The following is a 20765-nucleotide window of genomic DNA, read 5'->3' as shown; positions in this document are numbered from 1 at the left end:
CAATCAGTTGACTGTATCTAGTATCCTACAGTAATAAGAAAGACATTCTCTTTAAACACTTAGGTTACAAAACCCATCATGCAGTGCGAGTGTACAGTATCTTAGATTCAAATTTACAATCAGTTGACTGTACTTAGTAGTAGTATCCTACAGTACGTAAGAATGACTTTGTTCTCTTTAAACACTTAAAGGTTACAAACCCCATCATGCAGTGCGAGTGTACAGTATCTTAGATTCTAATTCACAAAATTATTGATAATTCAGTTGATAATCTAGTATCCTACAGTAGTAAGAAATACATTTTGCTCTTCAAACACTTCTAGGTTAAGATGACTGAAATGTACAGCTCTAGGTATATTTTTACTCTTATAGAGATAAGTAGGTACAAGTATGACAACAAAACATTTCCAGAGGCCTTCATTTAACCATGGCAACAAGTAAGAATAGTTGCTAGTAATTATCTGTCTCCATTCATATTGTCATCAAAAATTCCTGTCAACAATGGTTTTTAGTTAATTTAATTTGCTTTCAAATGTTTTGTGACTGATCAGAACCTTGCTTTAAATTTGTTTTATTTGTTTTCCCTTTTTTGCTATTTTTGTGCCTTCTGTTTTGGTACAATCATCGCCCTCTTTGTCGTTAGATTTACAATGAACAGACCCAGGCCCGTCTTGGTCAAATGCCAGCTCAAATTTGTGCCGTTTACTTGAGTTTGACTAAAACATGAACCATTTAGTAATTCAGTTGTCGGAGATTGTTTAGTCCAAGGACACCAGTCTACCATCCTTCGGATGGGTAGCGATAAGAATGGAATTTAGTCTCTACTCTATTCGTGAGATCTTGTGATGACGTCAACCACTCACAGAATTTTACGGTGAACGTCCATTGTAATTGCGGCCCATTACCCATTTTGCTACTTTTTGCCGGCTGGTCTGAAGAATTGGTAGAGCCGGCCAGGGAAATGGGTTTATCACCTTTCAGGCACAAAAGCCCAACCAGGTGTCCAGAAAACAGGGAATCGTAATGCGAACATAAAAGCAAGAATTATTTTGTAAGATTACTGTATACAAATGTGCTCCCTTTGTTGTCCGACTGCAAATTGTCGATTTGTGCCCCTTGTGGAGTCAGCTACTTTTGATCCGCTTATCAAATTGATAGTAAACAACTGGAGTTTCCACTTTTTTCCTTGGGTAACAATCTGTGGGCTTTGCACTTAACTGGTAGTTAACAGGGCTTAGGGTACCGGGCATGAAAAGATTCATGATCCATAGAAAGCACCTCAGCACGATTAGAAAAGCTGGATGGAATAGAAAATACGATCGGGAGGAGAGAAGAGGAATGTTTTTATAGGAAAGTTTGAGTGGCTCTAAATATTTTAATGATCTGTTCCATAATGTAAGTCTTGAAAGAGGATTCTTTTGTAAGCGGAAGGATTATACATTTTAAGTCGACTTTATGGTACTTTCAAGAAGATCTAAATTGGCTAAAATGAGGGTAGTTACAGTATGTGAAAATCTCTGTAAAGCCTTGTTTTTACCTTAGCATTCTGAAGTATCCTCTGGACTAACAATTTTTCCTTAAAAGTGTTGAGGATGAAAGCTTTAGCTATGGCATGGCTTAAATTTTTACAGACTGTCAAAATTGAATACAATGAGAACCTGAAGACAAATACCTTCCTCCTGTTTGCCCAGTGTCTCCCTAAGATGTTTCTAGGGCCAGTTTAACAAGTTTGCTTAATACATAATAACAGTTTCAGGTGAAAGTTATAATAAATTGACACAAGTCTGTAGCATTTGCATGGAATTGAATTTATTCAGTATTGCATCCAAAATGCTACTGTATGCAAAATAGTCCAATTGTTAAATACAAGTCCAAAGATGTATCACACTTTGTTGTTATATACAAGAACAGTAGTATTTCATAAGAGATCAACTTCTGAGCCTTCAAAAACTGGTACACCAAATATGAGCACTCATTATATCCTGACTTCCACTGTCAGTTTCTCACTCTACTGAAGAAAATGTTCACGACCTTTGACATTATGTTCTGGATCTCACAACTGTGTCTTCTCCATTCAGCAGCATCATGGAGATTACAAATAAACTGCAATTCATTTTCCAGCTTATAGGTTTTGGCATATTTACCTGTATCCTACCACACTAATGCAATTTCCTAGTCTACCAAGACGCCACTGGTAGTTTTGGGCGTATTTACTTCACTCCTCTCTTACTGTACCTGTCCCCTACCACAGTAATGTACTTTCATACAGTAGTCTACCAAGACGCCACTGGTAGTTTTGGGCGTATTTACTTCACTCCTCTCTTACTGTACCTGTCCCCTACCACAGTAATGTACTTTCATACAGTAGTCTACCAAGACGCCACTGGTAGTTTTGGGCGTATTTACTTCACTCCTCTCTTACTGTACCTGTCCCCTACCACAGTAATGTACTTTCATACAGTAGTCTACCAAGACGCCACTGGTAGTTTTGGGCGTATTTACTTCACTTTTCTCTTACCTGTCTCCGAAGTGTATGCAATCTGATTTCCTCTCTTGTATAACAGTTGGTAATATTCTGGCACTGCACTGAAAATGTACATTTGGAAAACTTTCACTTACTCTGTAGTTGTGGAAACTTTCCAATGTTTTTTTTTTGACTGCTTGAAACTGCTTTCATTATATTCTGAATCAAATAGTGTCAATATATATAGTTGATACACAATTCATTTGTGAACTGAAGGATGGAAGGCTTGGAGAGTGATTCTTAAATACTGTATATTTGTTTAATTATATATTAAACTCTTCACTTGCATGTCCCCACACAACTGTTGCACTCTTGACATATATTGTGTTGAGAGACTTCAGGCAATCATTTAGTATTGACCCTTTATAATTTTTGTCTGGCCCTATTTGTGTCACTCTTTTCTCATTTTACTGCCTAAAGTATTGAAAACAGCATTTTAGAGAGTTGTAAGACTAATAAATTACTTAGAAAACACTTAGAGTTTGGTAACTATCGGGAAGTCATCAATTGTCCAAAAGCTTTGTTTTCCTGGTTATCTTGTATTGTCTTCATCATTCAGTAATCAGAAGATTTGGCAAAGTATGAATTAATCCTTTTTTTTTCATTTCTAATTCCAGTATAGTCTGTTTAAAATGATGATTGGAGCCATCTACTTAGTTGTGTGCAATTTCTTCCTACAGTACATTTGCAATGAGACCAAATTGACCATTACTTGTAATGCTAGATAATATTCATCAGGCCAAAACTGATTTTATATTTTATTGAGGGAAAAGTTGAGGGAAAATGTTAACAAGTACTCATTATTTATTTTTTTGCTACAGAAAAGAATTGAAGAAATTGAAAGCACACCATCAATATCTGTTTTGGATACCAGCTCACAGATAGAGAGTGTTAAGAATGTTGCAGATGCATTCAATGATGAAGGGAAAAACTCTGAAAATTCTCCAGAAAACAGTTGGAAGGTGAGAGATAAGATTTAAAGAATTTATCCTGTAGATTAACCTTTTGCAAAATGAATTTTTCAGGAAATAGTTATTGTGCAGAGAAAAGTTTGCTGCATTATTCAGAAGATAGCTTCTGTAGGTGTAGAGACAAATTATGGTAGGATTCTCTATTTTAAAGAGATTTATGGATAAAAAAAAATAAAGAGGAAGACATGAATGGACACACATTTTCTTTAGTTAAACACACACAGACTGGTCTATACAGCACTATATTGTACTTTCTTTATAAATAAAGCATTTATAAGCTCTTTTTATTGAGCTATGTTAGAAATTGGCTTTAACTTCATGCCATTGCAACCAAGTCATACTCAATCATAATTGGATACACCTTAATCTAGCCTCGGGAGCTATGTGGATAACAAAAATTGATTGGCTGATCCTTATATTAGATTAAATCAGTAAACCAGCTATGAATGTTTTGTGACCAACACCTTTAAGATATAGTAAATGAATTCCTTTTCATTACCAAGCTTATTGCATATATTGCATAATTTTGTCCATCATGTTGCATATATTGCATAACTTTGTCCATCATGGTGCATATTTTGCATAATTTTGTCCATTATGTTGCATATATTGCATAATTTGGCCATCATGTTGCATATAATTTTGTCCATCATGGTGCATATTTTGCATAATTTTGTCCATCATGTTGCATATTTTGCATAATTTTGTCCATCATGTTGCATATATTTTGATAGATTATAGTAGCATGTACCCAAGCATAATACCTTTCCTCTTACCACTCCTTATGGTACAACCGGTTTGTGGTAAAGTTCTGTGTCGATCAAAGCATACATATATGTTATTTGTCATTTTTACTGTTGTACATGATGGGCTTAATATCTGATTCCGTTTATTCTCCCTTCTTTGAAACGACAGCAGAACGGAGTAGCGGGTGACCCCTCTCCCACAGCGTCGGAGAGGAAGTTTACTTCCAACGCAGAATCATCTCATGCAGATCACCATGACGATGATGAAGAACCCCCAGGTGTAAGTTTTACATTGGGTCTATTGTAGATTAAATAGTTACTTTTCTATTATAACAGTTAACTTCTCTTATTTTCACCATACATTTTATTTCACAGATAAAAAGTCTGTTTTTCTAACACTCTGCAAGTCCCTTATAGAAATGTTATTCAATCCTAATGATGGTTTGATGATCATGAAAGAGGAAAAAAAATCAAATGGAAAGGGGGGGGGAAAGGGTTGGAAAAGTAAAACTCTGGAGTATGAGCTGTTTAAAGCCTACTTTTTTTTCAATCGATTGAAGAAATTGTAAATTTGCCTTGCTCTGTTGGAAAGAGGCTTAAGATGACCGATCAGTCAGAATTAGAATTCCTAATCGAGGCATTTTCTAGACAATTTCTGCAAGTTGGAATTTGCTTTTCTGTTTTTTAATCCCGCAATTTAAAAAAAAGAGCCACTTGAAGTAAGTTTACATCAAACTTATTAGTATTCTAATAAATTTAAATGACTGTATAACTTGTAGAGTAGATCCAACTCAGTAAATATGTAATTGTCTGTTTAATTGGTACTATCCAACCCAACCCAAGCACTGTCTTCTCAAGAATGGCATAATCTACCCCTCTGATTTATCATCTCCCTCTGCCCCACCTCTTCATCTGCTCGGACAACCGACGAAGAAAGGGGTGACAGCCTGGAAATTGGGCAAAACAAATTTGCCAAACCGAGAGTTGGGCCCGTAAGTAGATTAAGCCTACCTCAACAAAACCACAACAAAAGACAAGGTGTAAACAAGAGTCGTCAAGCTGATTCCAGCGTGGCTTACAAATCTTTTCTTTTCACTGTCCGATGTACCAACAGTGCCGGACATCTGCTTAGAGGCAGCACAGAAACGGGGACACAAAAAGTGGTCCTGCTGTGAGTACTTGCTCCGGCAACCCATTTTTTTGTCCGTGGCAAAGAAGAATGTGGAAAATATGTAAGAAAACAGGCCAAAAAAAAAAAAAAATCCCCCAAAAGAAAAAGTATCGATGTGGAAGGCCAGCTTGGTTAATTACATTGAAAGAAGCAGAGTGGTTTTATGAAATTGAAAGTGGCATGTTGCTGTAATGGGATAATTAAAGCTTTCCCACAGGCAATTACGGTCAACAGAAAATTTTATTGGGAGAGATGGCGTATAAATCGTATCAGATGTACTGGAAAACTTTTTCAGGCAATTTGAGTAACATGTCATTTAAATCTGTTGAACAGTTTTGGGACGTTTTTCATTTAGGGAAGACTGAAGCCTATTTAATAAGACCTTAAAATAACAGTATTGATCTGACTTATATGGCAGACAGCTTGCGGTAAAAATCATATGATTTTTATGTCAAATGTTTATCATTACACTTTTGACCTTAGTCTCATTGTCACAAATAATTATGAAATCTTTCCTGTGAGATGAAATATTAATGATATGTGATAGGTGATAGGTGTTGTTATGATCTGTCCAGTTTAATAGTAAGTAACCTTGTAGTAAAGGAGAAGTTAACTTCCTTTAAAAGAAAATTCTTTATATTATTTGAGGTAACTAAATTTTGTGCCTTTGAGCAAGGGAGAGAAGTTCACTGAAAATAATGCTGTTTGGAAGATGCTTGGATGCTTGGTTTCTTATATCATAAGAGCAGACATTGAATCGATGGTGGGGAAGGGGGTACCAGGTTCTTCAGAACATATCATTTATTGATATGTAAACAATAACTGGTGACCATGTGCAACTTACAATCTTTTATGCAAGAATTATCTTTGTAGAATTATTTAAGCTTTCAAATCAGATGTGTTTTGTGAGGGTTAACCGGTTTACAGGTAGTAAGTTATTGATATCAGCAAATATGCAGGCAAATCAGAAATACAATGCAGAGATGTGTTGCAATTTTTTTTTACCGAGAACTTCTTGTTCTTTCATCACTATTTCAAGAGGAGAAAAAAACAATTAATGAACCTCAAAACTGCTTCAGCAAACTATGAACAGTAGATTATTTCCCAGATTCAGCTTTATCTCTCAGAATGAACGCCACTTTAGGTTGTGTTTCTCCAGCTGGCAAAAAGTTAAACTGGGACACTATTGCCAAGGACACTATGACCCAATGTGTTTTAGCACGGATGATCCTTGCATCCTCTTTTTCTGCATGATAAATAAAATTGAATGGCTGTTGAGCCCAAATGTAATGTCTGCACCTTTTCTATGGCCAAACATTCCCTTAATATTGATTTGATATAAAGCCACCAAATCCCTTAAACTATTTATCTCCTCTTTTCATAAAAATAAGATGGAGGGGGTAGGGAAAAAAAAATCTTCAAAGCCCAAATGCACACAAACAAAATATCCCTTGCTCAAGTGGCTGTCTTTGTGTCCTCAGTGTTAGGGGCAACAATGACTTGGAATTCCAAGGCTCTCTGGCTTCTTTTGTCTGGGGTTTTTGATAAAGCCTTGTAAAACAGCTCAACACTTACTTAAACCTCATTTATAGGAAAATATTTTGGGTAAAATCCGCTGAAGGGACAAAAGGCTTTAGGGATGAGAGAGGATAGAGACCGGGGCTGTAAAGGTTAGTGGGTGGCTGACAAGTCCGCTATTGTCATCTTCTCAAGGGTATTTAGCGATTTTTCATCTCGGAACCCGGAAGGTGTCAACCTTCTTTGAGAAGTGATTATGGGAGGAAGAAAGAAGGATTCTTTAAGAGTAGCTCTTTATAAGGTTTGTGATTTAGGTCTTGGAGTCTGTGAAGCTTGAAAAACTCAAATGGAAGATTTGGGCAGCCAAGGGACACACCACCGTTCATGCAAGAGAGAGTCACCTCTGTAAATAACAAATAATAATAATCTGAATAATCAGAGACCTGTAGAGTTACCTTTCTTCCATGTTTTGTGAAAGCATGCTTTATGTATCTGTCTGCTTGATGTAAGCTTTATTTTGCTTTACCTGCAACCAGAAGGCCAATATTATATTACAACCTGTCTTTTGGGGTTTAATCCTTCACAGGGATTTTTGCAGAGGCAAAATGTGCTTAGATCATGCCTCAGAACATTATTTGTTTTAACATTCTGTATAATTCTGAATATGGGCTGCTGCTGTTGACTCAGTGATACACTGTGACAGCTAAATAACAGTTTGATATGTATCAAGATCACTTCCTCATCTTTCCCCCTCCATAAACAAAAACCTGAAGCCTATCTTACCTTTATGTTGCTTGGTCTAGTCCCATTTTGAAGTTTGTTTCTTCTTTAACTCAAGTTAAAACTCAAAAAGTTTGAGCTTGTGTTTGAATCTGAAAAGAGTATGATATGTTAAACAGTCAATATTACAACCAACCAAGAATTTTCTTGAGATGGCCAAGACTTTTATGTTTTCATATATAAATTCTGTTTTGCTGACATTCACTAAAATACCATTTATATAATTTCCTTCTTTTTCAGGCCGTTCTTTTCTTCATTTTCTTAATGAGCAAATATAATTAAATCTTTTTGTTTCCTTTTGCTTTCATTAAAAAAAAATTTCCAAGTATAAATTTTGTTTTTTATTTTGTATTCCAAGTGGGAAACAGGTGAAAGTGTTCATAGCGAGGAGAGCAATGGTGTACATCATTCGCCTGTAAAGGTAACAAAATTTGCTTAAAATGGGGAAGCTTTGCAGGGAGAGATTTTGCTGCTTCACAAACTTTTATGGCAGTGCATGATGGCGCTATCTATGCAACTCACTCGCAGTAACCTGCTTGCAATCAAACCCATATTGGTATTCTCTGGAAAAGAAAATATTGCAATATTTCATCTAAAGTGTGATTGCTCTCTTATCAGTCTTTTACTACAGTACATCTGTGCCTTGGTCTTTCAATGTAATTATGAATCATAAAGTTAGAATGTTAATAACACAAGTAAATAACAGTAAGTAATTTGGAAAAGTAATGAAATAATGTTAATGGAAACTATTGAACCAAACATAACAAGGTTTTACTGGTTTCTCCCAAATATTGACATATGTAAGACAAAGTAGGAAACATGAATAGAGATCACTGCTCACAATTTAGGAATTTGAGGTATTTATGCTAGCATAAAATACAATGCAACTAATTGATGCAATCAAAGATATATATATGCTAACTACTTAAATATGATGTCATGGGTATTGCATATTCATACCGATTGTTCCTATTGGGCTACAAGTGGCCCAAGTGGTTTGTGTCATTTTGGTATGTTATATGCAGTAGTATATTCCATGTTGTACCAGCATAAAACATTCCTACCATGTATTGGCTTAGCAAATCAGCTAATATCTGCATATGTAATCATTTTACATAGCATGTCAGTTACCTGACCCCTCACACCCAGTGCACTATGGTCTATGCAATCACTTAAAAGACAAAGCAAGTGGTGATGAACTCCATTACAAATCACCCAGTAGGGAATGTTAGAACGTAACACCTAAACAGTGAGGAATTGCTGTAAATTGTTGCAGTGACATCTCATGTTTATTACACAGAAAGGTAGAGAAATCATCACAGATATTAATTACTAGGCCTTTCGCAGACTTTGTCCAATTTGACATCCTTACATTTCCTATTAGGTTAATCTACTGGTGACAGGCTAAGTTTGAACATAAACCAAACTACTGTAATTTATGTGATTAATACATTCCATGTAATGCATTACATGTAATGAATTACATGCAATGCATTACATGCAATGCATTACATGCAATGCATTACATGCAATAATTAAGATTAAAGGTCACCAATAGTATCCCAAATATGCTAGGCTAAGTCAAATTATGGTCACTCAGACTCATACTCTAATGAGCACTTTATCACCCATCCTCTGCTAGAAGTTTCCCTCAGAGATATTTCATTGTCTCTGTGATTATCAATCCTTTTGCTATGTCACTGTTGACAAGTAATATGTCAGATCATGTGGGAAAGAACCATTTGAAAACATCTGTATAGGCAATACGTTATGACCTCAACTTATATTCCCTACATTAAGTACCCTGCACACACAGAGTGAATGCTGTTGTACCTATTGTGCATTCTTCTGGACACAATGTTCTTAGCCTTATACTACTACAAACTACTTCCATCCAAATGGTAGTTTTCATGTATCTGAGAATACAAGATCACTACTCTTATCACATAGTTTGCAATTGCTCAAGTTGCTTGCTGGCCTTGATCAATTCCATTGTAGTGTGTGTATTTATCTTTTCCTGAGAGACATTTTGGTGGAGCTATTTCTAAAGTCAGTTGTAGTAGCCTGCCTCTGCTATGATTATCTTTGACTTATCTTGTGTAATGGATCAACTATTCCTTGAATCATACGGGGCATTGGGATTATCAAGGCTACAAACAGGCACAGATTCGGGGAAGGGGGTGTCCCCTCCCCCTTCAACCCCTGACAAAATTCAAAAGTATTTGCATTTAGACCTTGCATTGATTCCTAAGTATTGACCTAATTTATTGATACAAATATGCTTCAGAATGCACCATTTGAGTTTTGATTTCATTTTTATTTAAATGGGAGAGGACCTCAAACCCCCATGCATTGTAGTCAGCTTCAGCTACCTTAGGGGGTAGGCCACCCCACCCCCTCCTTTAGAACATTCTGGATCAGCTCCAGGCAACAGATACATATCTTCATAATTAAACAGTGGTATTCAGGCAACAGGTACATGAGTAGTTATATCGTAGAGCTGGTATGTCGTTTTGGTATCTTTAATGAGACTAACTAAACTGTTATTCAGGCAACAGGTACATGAGTAGTTAATCGTAGAGCTGGTATGTCGCTTTGATATCTTAAATGAGAATAACTAAACAGTGTTATTCAGGCAAGAGGTACATGAGTAGTTGTATTGTAGAGCTGGTATGTAGCTTTGATATCTTTAATGAGAATAACTAAACAGTGTTATTCAGGCAACAGGTACATAAGTAGTTAATCATAGAGCTGGTATGTCGCTTTGGTATCTTTAACAAGAATAACAAAACAGTGTTATTCAGGCAACATGTACCGTACATGAGTAGTTAATCATAGAGCTGGTTTGTCACTTTGATATCTTTAATGAGAATAACTAAACAGTGTTATTCAGGCAACATGTACGGTAAATGAGTAGTTAATCGTAGAGCTGGTTTGTCGCTTTGGTATCTTTAGCAAGAATAACTATACAGTGTTATTCAGGCAACAGGTACATGAGTAGTTTATCCTAGAGCTGGTATGTCGCTTTGGTATCTTTAATGAGAATAACAATGCAAATGAAATGCTCAGTTTGTGATTTTACAAGCAGTCTTTAAATGCAGTGAAGCTTGATAGAAGTTTGCTGTGATTGCAATCTTAGTTACTTGTGGGCGGAAAACATTTGTGTCCTTCGCAGCAAGGGACTTCAGGTACTCGCAATACTCAATGAGTGAAAGGTGTTATTCAAATAAGGGGAACCAGGGGGGGGGGGATGAATGGTATGGAATTATCTTTCTTTATGGAATGGTAAGTTTAAATGCTTTTGTCTGTAATTGGCTGATATTAATGAAGTAAATTAATCATCGGCTCACTTTTGGGGCTCGTCCAAAATAGTATATCCTGCCGCTCTGCTTGCACAAATTTCTGGGTATGCAGTTCACACAGTCTTTTTAAACTAAAAAAAAAAAACAACCAAAAAACGCAATTGCATTTGTTACGTCTGTGCTCTGGTACTGTCAATTGAGTTGCATGCTGCTATTTTTACTTTGCTGGGAACCTTAAATTGTGTATTCAGCTAGAAGAGACAGAGTTTTATATTTTCTTTTGACAAAAATTTCTTCTGTATGAGTTTTTGGTACTGTTTGTTTTTATCTCTTTTTCTTTCTTTACTGAGTGCTGCTAGCCTCTGGTGCTATGGTGCTAGCCTCTGGTGCTATGGTGCTAGCCTCTGGTGCTATGGTGGTAGCGGTTTGCTTTCCTGTTCTTTTCTACAGACCTCTTGGGTTTATGTGGCCACATTAAATCTATAAGAACTTGTTGGTTTTCTTTATAGGAGGATAATGCTGCATTTGCAACCATAAGGAGGGGTATCTTTATTCCAAGCTGCTTTTAATTCATCAAATAAAGTACAATTGTGATACAGTAGTTCTAAGCGCTGTGCCTCTGTTGGTAGCATGTCAGCCTATTGGTGATCTGTATGGCAAGTAAACTTTACTGTACGCTGTTCAACATTACCTTAGGTTTTAAGCTAATTGAATCTTCCAAACTATATAACCCTAGGTCAGACTAAATTGCTGATCATGTTGCAAATTTTTTGTGAGGGAATGTGCAATTCGGTGTGAAAACAGACTTTTAACTGGTAATACAGAGCATATAGTGGTCACTGTAAAACCTTATAACTGAAAATACAGAGCATATAGAGGTCAGTGCAAACCTTATAACTGAAAATACAGAGCATATAGAGGTCAGTGCAAACCTTATAACTGAAAATACAGAGCATATAGAGGTCAGTGCAAACCTTATAACTGAAAATACAGAGCATATAGAGGTAAGTGAAAACCTTATAACTGAAAATACAGAGCATATAGAGGTCAGTGCAAACCTTATAACTGAAAATACAGAGCATATAGAGGTCAGTGCAAACCTTATTACTGAAAATACAGAGCATATAGAGGTCAGTGCAAACCTTATAACTGAAAATACAGAGCATATAGAGGTCAGTGCAAACCTTATAACTGAAAATACAGAGCATATAGAGGTCAGTGCAAACCTTATAACTGAAAATACAGAGCATATAGAGGTAAGTGAAAACCTTATAACTGAAAATACAGAGCATATAGAGGTCAGTGCAAACCTTATAACTGAAAATACAGAGCATATAGAGGTCAGTGCAAACCTTATAACTGAAAATACAGAGCATATAGAGGTCAGAGCCAACCTTATAACTGAAAATACAGAGCATGTAGTGGTCACTGCAAAACCTTATAACTGAAAATACAGAGCATATAGAGGTCAGTGCAAACCTTATAACTGAAAATACAGAGCATATAGAGGTCAGTGCAAACCTTATAACTGAAAATACAGAGCATATAGAGGTCAGTGCAAACCTTATAACTGAAAATACAGAGCATATAGAGGTAAGTGAAAACCTTATAACTGAAAATACAGAGCATATAGAGGTCAGTGCAAACCTTATAACTGAAAATACAGAGCATATAGAGGTCAGTGCAAACCTTATAACTGAAAATACAGAGCATATAGAGGTCAGAGCCAACCTTATAACTGAAAATACAGAGCATGTAGTGGTCACTGCAAAACCTTATAACTGAAAATACAGAGCATATAGAGGTAAGTGAAAACCTTATAACTGAAAATACAGAGCATATAGAGGTCAGTGCAAACCTTATAACTGAAAATACAGAGCATATAGAGGTCAGTGCAAACCTTATAACTGAAAATACAGAGCATATAGAGGTCAGTGCAAACCTTATAACTGAAAATACAGAGCATATAGAGGTCAGTGCAAACCTTATAACTGAAAATACAGAGCATATAGAGGTAAGTGAAAACCTTATAACTGAAAATACAGAGCATATAGAGGTCAGAGCAAACCTTATAACTGAAAATACAGAGCATATAGTGGTCACTGTAAAACCTTATAACTGAAAATACAGAGCATATAGAGGTCAGTGCAAACCTTATAACTGAAAATACAGAGCATATAGAGGTCAGTGCAAACCTTATTATAACTGAAAATACAGAGCATATAGAGGTCAGAGCAAACCTTATAACTGAAAATACAGAGCATGTAGTGGTCACTGCAAAACCTTATAACTGAAAATACAGAGCATATAGAGGTAAGTGAAAACCTTATAACTGTAAATACAGAGCATATAGAGGTCAGTGCAAACCTTATTACTGAAAATACAGAGCATATGGAGGTCAGTGCAAACCTTATAACTGAAAATACAGAGCATACAGAGGTCAGTGCAAAGCTTATAACTGAAAATACAGAGCATACAGAGGTCAGTGCAAACCTTATAACTGAAAATACAGAGCATATAGAGGTCAGAGCAAACCTTATAACTGAAAATACAGAGCATGTAGTGGTCACTGCAAAACCTTATAACTGAAAATACAGAGCATACAGAGGTCAGTACAAAACCTATAACTAAAAAGATACTTAATTGGGGTCGATGTGGTAACACTAGTGGGACCTGAGTGTGATAACCACTTGGAACTATAGGGGGGGGGGGTGGTTATCATAGTTGAACATCTGGGATCTGAGTGTCTTTACAACTATTATTGCTATTCTTTTCTGCTATATCTTGATTCATAACATTCCGTGTTGGTGGAGGATAGGTAATATTTGCTGTGCATGCATCACCTCTTTCTTCTTGGTTTGTTTTTCTTCAGAGTACACATGTTGCTTTATAAAATGTCTTTTTAAATCTGTGTTAACGCATATACAGGGAATAATTCATTGTTCCAATCTTGTGTAGCAGTTTTGCAGTCTATGAATTTTTGTCTCATAATAAAGTACTATTATTTGTGTACAAAACTGCTTCAGAATTTTGAACTTTGCATAGCAACTTGCTTATTTTGCATAGCAAGTTGCCCATTTTGCTTAGCATTTTGCTATGCAATACAGGATATATTATTCCCTGTTATACAGTATGATGTCAACTATAAAGTATGTTCAAATGGTCATGTTTTCATTGTTTATGTTATAAATGTATCCCAAAATCATTCATGTCTGGATGCACTCATTTCATGTGAGTGTGTGGCAATAGACCATTGTTTTCGGTCATCAGTTTCCCCAAACCTAACCAGTATAACTTTAAACAAGGTGGCAACCGATCAAACTCAGCCACTTTCCTAGTATTATTCAACCAATCAAAGTCAATTAAATCGAATAATTACTAATTATGTTCAATTCCCAAAAAATTTTTTGTCACCCAGACAAATATCATAGTAGTGATGGTCTCAAACAAAAGGAAAGTCTGAAGTTTATATGTTCTTTTTTCTTTTGTTTTTACAATTTTTCTTTTACAATATTTGAAAGAAACCTTGACTATGATGGTCATATTTAATTTACATTGCACCGCCTCACACACGCAGCACTCTTCGCTGTTATACATGTGTCTAGAGTGGCCTCAGGTAACCTATTAGCACCGGTAAGAACATGGTCATATGTATTCATTTTTCTAATATTAAATTTTGGCTGTCAATATTCCTTTTTGTAATACTTCAGGATATGAGTGACTCACCTGTTAGGAGCAAAAGAAGCAGTGTATTCATAGGAAAGGTAAACAGATGATTTGAAGATTTGCAATTTACTTAAAAAAAAAAGATGTAAATATATCACAGCTGAATGGCAACAGCAAAAACCCGTAAAGATCTTACATCGAAAATATCAAGTTCTTGCAACCATTTTTATTGTTACAATTTTCATAAGCATGTTTGCATTCACCAGCTGAGAGTCATTTTTCTTTTTTTCATCCTTTTCTTTGTTTTTAAAGATAGGAGCAGCTTCAATTCTAAATATATTTAAAAAAAAAAGAGGGTGAGAAACAGAGAAGGAATATATATATTAAAACAAAAAGAATTGTAAAGCAACGATTAGGTGATTCTGTTCTGGATATAATTGATTGGAATAAATGTACAGTACTTACAAAAAACGTACTTAAGAGGATTATTTGAAATGATACATTTTGGAAAGGAGAATGATTGTGGCAGGGCATATTGCTGACAGATCGAAAGAAATATTTAAGTCCCAATGAAGGTATGGTTTTGATGCCTTGCTGGAAGCAAAGGAACCTACATGTATGCAGTCTGGTTGGCATGGGTGTGTGTGTGTGCGTCTGTGACACTTGCTTGGGTCCGTGATAAATCAACAACAGAGTGATATATATTTGCCATACTTGCTGTTTAGATGTATTATGGTGAGAAGGTGTACCCTATCATTTTTGGAGTTGACCTTATGAATATTAATGAGGTTATGGGGTCAAACATAAAAATCTTTACATTGATATAGCTCTGCAACCTTAAGGTCGGATTGTTGGTTAATAGCTGGTACATTTAGGCCTACATATTTTGAGACCAGCTGGGCCCAATTTTGATTCAATATTTGCGGGGGGGGGGGCAAATATATTTTTGAGTCAGTTTGGGCCATATATTTTTGGGACCATTGAGACAAAAAAAAATTATTGGGCCAAAATTTTTAAAACTACAATAACTCCATAACCTTAACTTGGATTGTATCCAGACTTGGCATACAGTTGTTGGTTAATAGTAGGTACATGTGGGCCTAAATAATTTTTATGGAGTGATAGCTTTAGAACCTTCCCATTTGTGTGGAGTTGATACTATGCATTCATTTTTATCAACAATGACATTGGGTGATAACATACAACACTCTAATATTCCACTGAGCAATGAACCATAGTACAGTACCTATTGGCCTCTTGTTAAAATATGTCTGGATGTTCTGTGTTAGTCTATTACATGGGATATATACTGTTGTACAGTATTATACCAACATTAACAGCAACCATTTTTCACTTTTAACAACCACCTACAGTAATGAAAAACAGTTTGAAGAACAGATTACAAAGGTGTAATGTATCTAAAACCATCATTGTGCAATTATTGTGATTGCCACAGACAATTACAATAGTAGATGTAAATTTATAGAGTATTTGGCTTTATTCATTTCACAATTTCATGATATCCACTGGTTGAAACCTGCTCATTTTACTGTTTAATATTTCATGTTTATTTGATGCTTTCCTAAACACTCTACTCATGCATGTTCTCCCAAATTTTCACTTTAATACAATGCAAACACTTTGAAGGAACTGACATTTACCTCTAATTCCTATCCCTCTTTGCCATTATCTGAATCAATCCCTGCCATCAAAACTACCACATGCGTAAAAATATCTTTATATCAAAAGCAGTTATTTGTGTTTTCGCAAAGTTTCCAGCTTATGTTGCATAATTATCCACAAAATAACAATTACCTTGTCGCAGGTTGAATACCTGAAGATATTCTTCCGTTTTTATGCAATTTGCTGTGATGAAGTAAATTTGGATTGGAAATAAGTTGGTTGCATCAGGTACTTACTATCATGTACTGTAGTTTGCAGGACACAGTTTAAATAACACAGGATGGTAAGTAGACTTATATTGGTGTAATTCTTATACGAGGCAAGTAAATGGTCGTCAGCCTCCTCAAAGTGCTCTCTCATCTACTGTAAGGTCTTTGATTCTCCATGGTGATGCACGTATATATATATATTTGAATTAAAATGTGTATACATTCAAATTTATATGTGTATTTATCTCAGATTAATACGTGTACATATTTGAATTGATGTGCGTATGTGTATGTATTCAATTATATGCGTATATATTCAATACAATACAACCGTATAAATCGGCCTGCTGATTGGCTGCTAATATATAAGTGTATGTATTGAAATTAATACGGGAGCATATATTCGAATTAAATACGTGTATATAATATGGTATATTTGTCCCACAGGGCCTGCCATAGTTGTGGGCTCACATGACCATGTAGTTGGTAAGCACGTTGCTCCCGGTACATATTCATCCATATTTTCATGACAGTAGGCTCTCTCTGACTAATGTTCATTCAAAGTTAAGAATATTTTACTAATAGTTCCTGGAAAAAGTTATAAGCCATATTTTTAAAATTTGCTTTTGAAGCATTCACTACTTCAAATTTTCACACCATACCTGATTACTTCAATCCAGCAGCACAATTGAATGTACAGTAAGAAACATCATACATTTGCAGTGAATGTGCCTTGGTGACTGAGAGAACAGTCATCAGCTGTTCTAAACCAAGACAGTCGATCCATCTTGATAAAGTAACTGACAGACAAGTATTTGATAACATGTGTCTAACTTTGTTAGAGTAGACTGGAACCTCAAAAGAAGAGGCAAACCCGAGATTAATGGAGGGGGGGGGGGTGGTGGAGAATCAAGATTTAAAGTAACTTTATCCAAAGAGACTTGGACTCTAAGATGACAGAGCTAATCGAGGGTTTCTCAATCACCTGAGCCGCCGTTGCGGAGGGGTTTCCGTTTCCTCTCGCCCAAACACATCATGTCAATCGTACAAAATCTTTCTCATTTCTCATAATTGATGGTTCTCGCAGGCATTTTGGACTGTAATTTCATTAAATTGTCACAATCAAATTGAGTGGATATCTTACATTGAATTTAACAAGAAATTAACAAGTTGTGAAGGTTGGTGTGTGAAAGATGAGATCGAACAACAGCTTCTGTTCCCGTTGCCTCCCGGCTGCCGCGGCAATCCTGCTAGTAATACAGACGCAACTTCATTTTTCCCATCCAGACTGACAACCTTAATTCTTTGCATCTTTAATTGTTTTCTTTTCTCTCTCTGAATACAAATCAAAATTCTGATAATTTTTTCACTGGTGGAAACTTTACTATACTTCTCTCTTTACCTCGAGGTGTCGAGAGCGTTGGCAGCTATGATAGATAAATGGATTAGATTGCCGGCGTACAATGACATATTCAAATATTTCCACGTAATGAGATTTCCATTTCTTTGTGTGCGTTAATCATTACCTGTTATGTTGTATATAAGTTCATTTTGCTACTCATCGCAACAAACTGTCATCAACGTGATCAAATGCCGCGGAGAGAGGGTTTCAAAACTTTTGGCAAAGTCGCATCTTCTCAGGAGAAAGAGGAATCCAGTCAGCTTCAATGATATTTAAGCAGCTTTTGACTAAGTTTGGCAATGGCATAAACTTTTGTTTGTATCAGACTCATGCATGATCTTGTATCTTCTATTATTGAAGATATCGTGCCGGTAAATCTCGCTCTCTGTGTAATGTAATGAAAGACAGCAATAAACTAAACATTTCATTTATGCAATATTCATCAAAATGTATAGAAATCCATTGCCAAGAATCTTATATCACTAAACTGTGTTTAAACTATTGTTTCTACTGAAGATAAGACTAAAAGTTTTGCAGTTGCACAACTTTTGATTGTAAAATACTCATGATGGTCTCTTATTATTGTCTTTATTAAAGATATTGTGTTGGTACAAGTTTGCTTTCTGTGTTATATGTCATAAAATATGGCATTCAAATTGATCATAATTTATGTCATTTCATCAAAACTACAGGATGATAGAATTCACTGTCAGGGCTCTTGCATCACTAAACTGTATAAATGATATTTTTTACTGAAGATGATCCTTGCTGTACAAATTATTTCTTGCAAGGTGTAATTACAGTAGCATAACTGTCAGAGTTATGAAAAAGTAGAAATCAATTATGCTTTATGTCTTGAATTATTTCTTCCCAAGAATGAAGAAATAAATTTGCACAGCTAGGTTTTTTTTATTTTATCAATTGATGTTTTGTTAGCTAATTTCTAATTTTCTCATACAGTTGATATCATGTTTGAGTATTGTTAGCAGTTCATTTGATCACCTTTATTGCCTCCTGAGCCTCCTTCACTATATTACGGAACATTTTATTTCCACCTCATCTTTTGATTTGTTCTTCTAAACCTCTGTTGGATGGGGAATGTTAGGTCGTAGCCAAGGAGTGCCAAAGCTGAAAACCAGTTGCATGTAAATTAAACTTTTCAGATTTGCATATAGTGTGCAGAGAAATAATTTGTAAAGTCTACTGTATTTCACTTGAGACACACATCTCTAATTGTTGCCTTCCATGTGACAATTAACCCAAAGGAAAATTTAAGAATCCTTTCCCTTGTTTGTATATTTCATTCATTTATTATTTATTCATTTTTTTTTCCGAACACGAAACAACTTTTACAGAATGATCATAGAAGTAAAGACCATGTAGTGTGTACATGTTGAAAATAATATCACATATTATGAATGAAGAGGATGAGCATAATTAAGTTGCACCTTCTCTATTATTATCTTGCTAGAAGATAGAAGGCTCCATGAGTATGCGCATAAATTAATTTGATCAAGCAGCGAATTAGTTCTCAGGATAATTTCTCTCGACGTGAACAAAGAGGATCGAATATAACTGGTATATATGATTTGTTACACAACATAAATGTGTAATGTATAGAGAACGTAAGTTGGTTTAACACAAAAACAACCATCAATATTAGCATACATCAGCCTTCTTTGCATATAGGAATCAGGGCTTAAGTTGTTATTATCAGAAACTGTAGATGCTAGCTACATGCATGGATTGCTCCAAATCCAACAATATTATTAGAGGGCGCTTGTCATGTCGGTTCCATCTAGTTCCACAAAACTTGAAAAACTGTTGCTCAGAGTTTAAGTATTGTCGAGATGAAATCACAAGCACTAGCATAGCGGTGCCACGAGTTGATCACCATAGGATTGTTCGTAATTATGGAAGATGACATCATTTGAAACATTTGTCAGAGTTTCCATCTCAAACAGTTTCAAGTTTCAAGTGGAACATTGAGGCAGTTGTCCAGTGTATCTGCGTACAAATTTACCCGGAATATTCTTCTGCAGAGATACCTAAACAGTACATCATGCACATTAGAACCTATATGACAGCCCACCCCCTCAGTAGGAATGGTGGAGAGCCCCATGTTTTGCGCCCATTTGAATGAAGAGACAAATATTCATACAATTGACAGAACAATGCTCAAGAAGTATTAACATGAGTGACTCTGTTGAGACGTTAAATATGGTTTTAAAGTTTCACTAGTTTTAACTTACAAGTCTGTAGAGATATTTGCTGTCATGGTAATCATAATTTAACTTGAGAAGAAGACAGTCTCCATTTAGTACACCTGGTATACCCTTGTACTCTGCAACTGCTCTAATAACTGCTTCAAACACACGGTAACTTCAGAAGAAAATTGTTATATTCTAGATGTAGCAGCCTGTGGTTACCCAAAAAGTGGCAACGATTGTTTTCACTGGAAAGTTAGCAATGCAAGTGTTCAGTATCTGATTTCCAACAATATAGGTCTTAATCTTCTTTATTTTGCATTGAAATTAAAATAAATAAACAACATTTGTGTCCTTTCCTCAATGCATCAATAACTTTTGGGGGCAAGGGGAATCTAGAAGAGCCTAAAGGATAGCCGGTACAGGAATTACCATTTTGCCTCATTAGTCCAGATGTATTTTATTGTTTCATTTTTTGTTGTTGTCAATTTTGATAATTGGCATAATTGAAAGTATATGTTCTTGACTGCCTTTCAGTGTGATTCTTAAAAATGGTTGAGTTTACCCTTAAAAATCTTCTTTAATA

The 20765-nt window shown here is 35.6% G+C and overlaps 1 protein-coding gene across 15 annotated transcripts in view; it reads left to right on the top strand.

Moving 5' to 3' along the window:
- Positions 1-20765, top strand: part of LOC139963562 (uncharacterized) — a 60635-nt gene that overhangs the window by 17867 nt on the left and 22003 nt on the right. For 5 of the 15 annotated variants that reach the window (XM_071964522.1, XM_071964542.1, XM_071964494.1 and 2 more), the window contains exons 4-5: positions 3346-3486; positions 4411-4521. In XM_071964522.1, the coding sequence (XP_071820623.1) occupies positions 3346-3486; positions 4411-4521 (252 nt within the window). Of the gene's footprint in view, positions 1-3345; positions 3487-4410; positions 4522-8068; positions 8132-14722; positions 14777-20765 lie in introns of all 15 variants that reach the window. The other 10 variants (XM_071964443.1, XM_071964476.1, XM_071964426.1 and 7 more) reach the window with 6 other exon arrangements.

The sequence above is a fragment of the Apostichopus japonicus genome, chromosome 3 (genome assembly GCF_037975245.1).
Source record: "Apostichopus japonicus isolate 1M-3 chromosome 3, ASM3797524v1, whole genome shotgun sequence".
In the NCBI taxonomy this organism is placed as follows: domain Eukaryota; kingdom Metazoa; phylum Echinodermata; class Holothuroidea; order Aspidochirotida; family Stichopodidae; genus Apostichopus; species Apostichopus japonicus.
Note: the sequence above shows the minus strand (reverse complement) of the source record. Positions and strands in the feature narration are given on the sequence as shown.